This window comes from Mus caroli, chromosome 10, assembly GCF_900094665.2.
Source record: "Mus caroli chromosome 10, CAROLI_EIJ_v1.1, whole genome shotgun sequence".
Lineage (NCBI taxonomy): Eukaryota > Metazoa > Chordata > Mammalia > Rodentia > Muridae > Mus > Mus caroli.
The window spans coordinates 113,408,583-113,415,753 of record NC_034579.1 but is presented as its reverse complement, the minus strand read 5'-3'; the positions used below and the strand labels follow the sequence as shown (position 1 = coordinate 113,415,753).

General features: G+C 47.4%; 1 protein-coding gene across 3 annotated transcripts in view; it reads left to right on the top strand.

Annotated features, from left to right (window-relative positions):
• The window catches only part of Msrb3 (methionine sulfoxide reductase B3), a 115,733-nt gene extending 108,723 nt beyond the window's left edge, over positions 1 to 7,010 (top strand). For all 3 annotated transcript variants that reach the window (XM_021175168.2, XM_029482658.1, XM_029482659.1), the window contains exon 7: positions 6,123 to 7,010. In XM_021175168.2, coding sequence (XP_021030827.2) covers positions 6,123 to 6,293 — 171 coding nt within the window. In that variant the 3' untranslated portion in view covers positions 6,294 to 7,010. The remainder of the gene's footprint in view (positions 1 to 6,122) is intronic.
• The last annotated feature ends 161 nt before the right edge of the window (positions 7,011 to 7,171 follow it).

Here is a 7,171-nt window from a genome sequence, read left to right as displayed (position 1 = left end):
AAAAAAAAAAAAAAAAAAAAAAAAAAAAAAGAGAAAGAGCCACGGCATATGCTAAGGCAAAGAGTTCAGTTCTGTCTTAGTTAGGGATTTACTGCTGTGAACAGACACCATGGCCAATGCCAGTCTTACAAAGGACAACATTTAACTGGGGCTGGCTTACAGGTTCAGAGGTTCAGTCCATTATCATCAAGGCAAGAACATGGCAGCATCCAGGCAGGCATGGTACAGGAGGAGCTGAGAGTTCTACATCTTCATCTGAAGGCTGCTAGCAGAATACTGACTTCTAGGCAACTAGGACTAGAGGGTCTTAAAGCCCACACCCATGGTGACACACCTCCTCCTCCACCTCCTCCTCCTCCAAGGCTACAACTTCTAATAGTGCCACTCCCTGGGCCGCATACACAAACCATCAGAAGTTCATATCTGCCCCCAAACAAGTGAAAGATGGACTCAGAGTTCTGTGTTACTGACATTTACTCTGGTACCCAAGACTGTTGTTGGAAGATGTTTTTGCACAGATTGAATAAAGGGAGGTACAGTTGGGTCACTGCAGGAGCAGAGAGGCCACCATCGGGGCTACCGTCAGGACTCTGCTGCTGTCCTTTGCCCAGTTTCTCATCTTCAACAGGTGCAAGAGTCTTAGAGAAGTCATTAGCACTTTTATTTCCAAGAGGTACTTGTTTGAGCCTGACCGTCCAATGAGTTTGTGGGGTTCTTTTCATTACTGAATTTATTCTTTGACAATTTCATACATGTAGGTAATATGCCCTGGGAATTTCTGTTTTCAATTAAAAAGTAGGGTTAGCAAGTATACCATCTTCCACATTCAAAGACCTCCCTCTCCCTTGAAAAGCATAATTCTTCATTGATTTAACTCATGTCTTCAGTTTGTTCTCCTCTGAGAAATGGGTCTGATCATGAAGGTGGAACACTCTACCACTGGGTTTGATCCCCAGAGACTCTAATTTCAGTGTACTGGGCACCGTCTGTATGGCAGCATTTTCTAGGGCTCTGCTAGTTAGTGGCCATGATACCAGGCCTGGGCTCTGCCCTCTCGGAAATCTGATTGCAGAACTCTCTCCTTCCACTGTGTGAATTCCAGGGATTGACGCCATGTCCTCCCATGGCTTGGTGGCGAATGACTTTACCCAATGAGCCATCTCACCAGCCTCCGAGGTGCCACCCTCTTTTTAAAATCTACATCTACTTTCCTTTTGCGCATAACCCGTCCTTAATGCTGAGTTCTCTAAACAAATTCTAAAGGCACTGGAAAGCTGAGACAAGAGGTATTAGCCTTCCCCAAGTCCCTAACTTCTGATCTGCTTGTGTCTAGTCCTGTAATTCAGGGTTGGAGTCATCATCCCCCGACCCCTCCAGGCAAGATAACATCAGCAAGAATGCAGGAAAGATTTTTTCAAAGGTGCCCTGAGGAGATCAAAGAGATTATGCCAAAACAGGATAGTTCTCACAGAAGGCAACCAGTGCTTGGCCCTGTGGAGAAGGTGTGTTGTCTCGATTGTTCTAAAGAGGGGCAGGGACCTGCTTCTCCCAAGCTTCATTTCTGGCACTACCAGATGGACTCTGCCTTCCAAAGGCTTTGTCTTTAAGCCTAGGGAAACGTTGAGCTCCTCTTCTGGGTTCAGAGGCTCCAAGAGTCCTCCTTATCTGGCCTAGGCCCCTCAGTTCCTCAGCTAGTAAGCAGCACTATGCCAGGAGCTTAAAAGTCAGTCAAAGAGGTAAAATCTTGGAATGGTCAGTAGTCCAGGAGAGTCAGTCTCTCCTGGAAATACTAGGGATCCTGCCTTCCCCAGGTAAGAATTGTAAGGGGGAGACTAAGAGATCACCAACTTTCTTTAATACTCTTGAAGTCACCCATTAAATCCAAGTTCACACAGGTTGTGCCGAATGTGTTGCTGCTAAGGCCATCATAATGTCCTTGACATTTGTTTTAGACCAGTATTAATGTATCTCGATCAATAGAGAGGTGGAACATCCACAAACACAAAGAGTGTTCCCAAAACTAAGCAACTCTTTAGCGGCCCTCCAAGCCTTAGTCATCTTCTGTAGATGACAACTCCTGTATCGCTGATGATCGAAGATGCCCGCACATCACTCGGTCTTTCTGTCGAATCGTAACACACACCTGGTGAGTTCACAACCATTTCCTTGACACAAGATTAATATCGCAAGCACAAAGAAGCAGGGCTCATGCTTGCGCACAGGTGTCCTCAAGCAGCGCGGGAGGAAACAGTACTGATGGCAAAGTAAATCGCTCTTCTTCTGAGAACTCTCTTCTGGTCCCTTCTCGAGCCCATGTGCCCAAGTGTAAAGGCCTAGCTTTGAAAGCGCTTTATTTTGCAGATCAAACACTTAAGAGAAGCTGACAGTAAAAAAGCCAAAGCATCCTATGAGAAAGGCCTGGAGGAACAGTGGGAAATACCTCAGTGCAGAGCTATGCATCTGTGGAGGGTGCACTGTTTGTGTTTCTCAGGCGGTCCGGGTCCAGGTGGTTGAGGCTGGGAACTGCAGTCAGAGTTAAATCTGGTTCTCTGTTCCCTAGGATGCCCTGTCTCTGGGTTCTCTGCAGGTTCCCTCCCTGAACCTTGCAGAGTGGGAAAGGATTCCTGTGAGAGTCAATGTTTCCCTTGGAACTGTTTTCACCTGCACCTTTGGAATGGCGAGTAGAATACTCAGGTGCAGCGTTTCTCTGTAAAATATAAAGAGCTGCATAAGTGCTTAAAGGATCTGAGAGCGCACACCAGAGAGTCTATCCCTGGATGAAATCACTAACCGCAGGCTTCAGAGATTTCTTCATCAGGCAACCAGTTTGTTTCAGTTACTGCCAGGTGTGCTGAGTGATCCCAGCTCGTTGCCAATTGGCTGGGGCCAGGGAGGCAGAGCTCGAAGGCGGCTAAGGAAACAATGTATCACTGACAACTTCCATCCATCATCTGAGCCTCTGGCCCGGCCAGAAGCTGGAGAGAATGGGCTCCATGTGCGCTCCCTTTGGGCTTGTGCACTCTCAAGCCCAGACCAGTAGGCCTGAGAGGAAGCTAGTCTTCCCTGAGAAACAGCAGGCAGTGAATGGCAGGCACCAATGTGGTGGCAGAGATAGAAGTGAACACCCGTGCCAAGCTCCGTGACCCGGGGTGCTGGGAGCCTTTAAAGCATATTGTGATGGGCACCCTGAGGTCACCTCCATTGTTTCCCAGGCACGGCTTTATTGAGACGCCAGGTCTTTTGGGTTCAGACTCCATTTTAGAGAACCTGACCTGAGGTTGAACTCAAGTTAAGTAACATGCCAATACCTACCACCAGGCTACCCCTTTCCCCACAACAAGGTCTGTATCTAGTACCGGTTTCCAAGTTACCCCCCAAACCAAAACCTGCGTCTAGCACCAATTTCCAGGGTAGTTCCCAACAAAATGCACCCCCAGGTTACAAGCCTGCCCCTGGCACTTCAATTCTTAACAACCACCCATCAGGAAAAAACACAAGAGTTACATTTATGGTTTGATTCTTAGCACCAGCCAATTATGATAAAGGCCATAATACCCCCCCCCCATCAGATGTGTGCCAGGCTAGATACCCACTTCTTGTTTCTACAAATGCTTGCCTGAAAATAAGCTTAGGGCTGCCCCCTCCTGCTCTGCTGCATCAGATACAGTAGTGTGGCCCAAGCTTGAACTTGGATAAAGAGACCCTAATGCGATCGCATTGGAATCAGCTCCTTGGCTATCTTTTGGGGTTCACGAACATTTCGTGGCACAACGCTACCCTAACCCATGTTTGCTTGCAGATAACTGTTGTCTTCTCCTAACTTCATCTTCTTTTCTCTGTTCCTTTTGCCTGTACCAGAGATACATTTTGGAGTGAAGTGTTCCTTTCTGTTCAATCAGAGGGCCAGTCCCTAATTAGCGAATAGAAGCACAGGTTGAAAATCAGCTTAGGTCACCACACTGAGTCACTGTCGTGTAGTTACTGAAAAGTGTAGGGGACTTAAGAAGACCACATAGATTCCAACAAGCTTTAAGTCTGTCCTTACTATACTTATTCAACAGGGAGGCACGCTCACACGTACACTCAAGAAACGATTAGTGGATTGAAGCAATCTCGTTTATTTTGCCCAGAGAGCTGCGTTCTCTCAATAACTACTGCTGTGCAGGCTCTCACGCCCCACCTCCGGCTTTCCTCCGCAAACTTCCCTCGGATGCCGAGGGACCAAAGTGCCAGACCTGCACGTGAGATCAGTAACTGTGTGCCAGTCGCAGGATGCTAGCTTCCTGTCAGCCTGCACCTTACACGCGTTGGCAGCAGAAACAAGTGCTTCTCTGTGTCACGGGATGAGCACATGGAGTCCTCCGGTGCCTCCTAGCCGCGGATACCTGTGGCCTCTATTGGTGGTCAAAGGGAAAAGCAACCTGAGGTCACCGAAACCTCCACAGACTGGGATACAGTAACGCAAGACTTGTTTTTGTAGGCCTGCTTCATATTTTATTCCTCCCAGGCAATAGATCAGACCACTTCAGGTTCACTTTTAGTCCTTGAATAAATTGACACGGTATGCTGGCAGTAAGGCAAGGATGTACCTTTAACACGGAAGTGCAGGGGACGCCGAAGCAGCTATCAGTAGTGTTTATTAGAAACCAGAGAGCCTTTAGCACTGAGCTTAGCACCTGCAGAGAGAGAATCGAGACTCTGGGTGTTTCCGTTCTGGTGAGCCTCTTACATCACCTCTCTCTTCATACCACTCCCTTCTGAGACCCTTCTCAGTTTATAAACAGCTCTGGTGGGAGGACGGAGCAAATCACCTATAAGCCACTTATGTCCTGATTTTACCTTAATCCCCAGTCCTTCCTCTCCCACCCGACAGCCACTTCCTTCATATGTGTCTCCAAAGCCACCACAGAGGCCCCTCTACACCTTGATACTTTCCCTCCCCAACCCCATCCCTGTCTTCTCCTGGCTGGTTTCTACTGACTACATCTTATGTGTCACTGCTTTTCTTGCTTATTTTCGGTATCTCTAGCTGACAGGTAAGCACTCAGAGGCCAGGGATTGGTACCTGAATCTTCAGAGTCTAGGACAGTGCCAGGCATGTGAACAGGTACTCCATAGCTGTCAGTTGTGTGGAAATCATTTAGTCCAGCCATTGGCTTCTCTACCGCACAATGAGGTCTGTGTCCCCAAAGCCTTTTGGAGGTGGTGCATGGATGTCTCCATCTACCTACCCTGTCCCGGCTAAGAGGAAGCGGGAGATGTGTGCATGTGGCGTGTGGTACCATCTGGAGCCGTACTCGGCTTTAAAACAGTTACTGCAGGCACATATCCAGTAGCTGGCCTTTGTGGGGTCGCTGCATCCGAATGACATCTCCACTCGATGGAACATAACCAACACTCCTTCCTTCTGACACTCACCTTCCTCAGTATTCTGAATAGTCAAGGACTTAGGTTTGAGTGAACCGCCTCTTCCTTCTCCAATGCACTTCGTGTGTGAAAAGAGAAGCCAGCATGACAGTCCACCTATTGGAAGCTAGAAGACAAGCCATGGTGTGGGCTGGAGCCCTCCCATGTGCTCTATTTGCAGCTTTGGTGACCGTGACATAAATCTCCCGAGTCTTGCCACTGCTTCCCTGGGTTCCAAGAACATCCAGGAGTGATGTTAAGTTTTACCACCCATGAAAACAACCCTCACCTCTGTCATGGCCAGTTAAAGTGTATCTTTTACAGTGGACTTCTGCATATCTGAAACCCACCCATCCAAAGCCAAAAAGTCATGCCAGGGGGAAGAGATTTCATGCTGTCCTGTTTCTTACAAGGGGAGATCAAGGGTCAATTCAATTCATAAACTTACTGCAGTCAATTTCCAGCTGACTGAGAGAGTTCACAGATCAAAACATACAGTGGCTCTTAAATGATGTCTGATATGCACAATTCGAGTGTTTTTTATTCTCAGCGTGTGGTACAAAGTCTGTCTGGAGCCATCTCTTCAGCTATTGACAGGCAGATTAGAAATGGTTCAGGATGCTTTTCATTATTTTATTCCTCCCCAAGCCAGTCATCCAGTCCCCTCAAAGCCCACTTGGTGCATGTGTGCCTTAAGCATCCTTTTTCTCTTACAGTGTGGTGCTCATCTTGGGCACATTTTTGACGATGGACCTCGTCCGACCGGCAAAAGATACTGCATCAACTCAGCATCCTTGTCCTTCACTCCTGCAGACAGCAGTGAGGCAGAAGGAAGCGGCATCAAAGAGAGCGGCAGCCCAGCAGCAGCAGACAGAGCTGAGCTGTAAAATCAGGGGTAGCGGTGGGAACAAAGTGTTCTTAATGCACAGCTGATTGAAAAAAACCAAAAAGTGGTTTATCTTAACAGAGCTATTTTTTCAGAAGCTATAAGGGCAGTTTATGCTGTTGAAAATGTTTCTCTCTCTCTCTCTCTCTCTCTCTGTCTAGATGGCAGTTCTGCCCATCCATGTATCTTGCTGTTGACTAGGTCCAGAACTGTGTGTAGCTCTTGCAAACGGAGATGGCTTTGTGGAGCTTCTTGGTAAGCTTCGAAGTAGCCTTGGCATCATTTTCTTCCAACGCATACCTACCTTCCTTTACGTTTTGTCCTTGTAGGTACCCTTCCTTTTGATTAAGAGGCGGAGGTTGCGTAGTGACATCAGAGAGCTAGTGCTCAGCAGCAGAGAGGAGAGCTGGCAAGGACAGAGCATCTAGACACATGGCCTTTGCGATAACGATAGAGCACTGCATTCGATCTCTAGGCTGCACGGAAAGTCTGAGCTAAGGTTGTTTTTTCTCACTCGAAGGGTGTGAAGGTCTGAAGTCGTTCCTTATGTTACATTGTTGCCAGATGTGAGAGGGCTCACTGAAGGTTGCCGCAGAGATGCAAAACATTACCTCTGGGCAGGTCTTTATTTTATATTATTTTCCACTGAAAACAGCAGAATGTAAGACAAGTGTAAAATACTGGGCTCCATTTTTTTTTTTTTTTTTGTCCAAAGTTTACAAAGAAGAATGCTTGCCCGTTGCCTCTGCATAAGCCTTTCTCTGCATGCCTCATGTGAACTCCATCTGGATGAGCATTTTAGAAGATTTCCCCAGTGCAAAATAAAATATTAGGGACAACACACTTCATCAGTAGGAGAGAGAGAGAGAGAGATCAGAG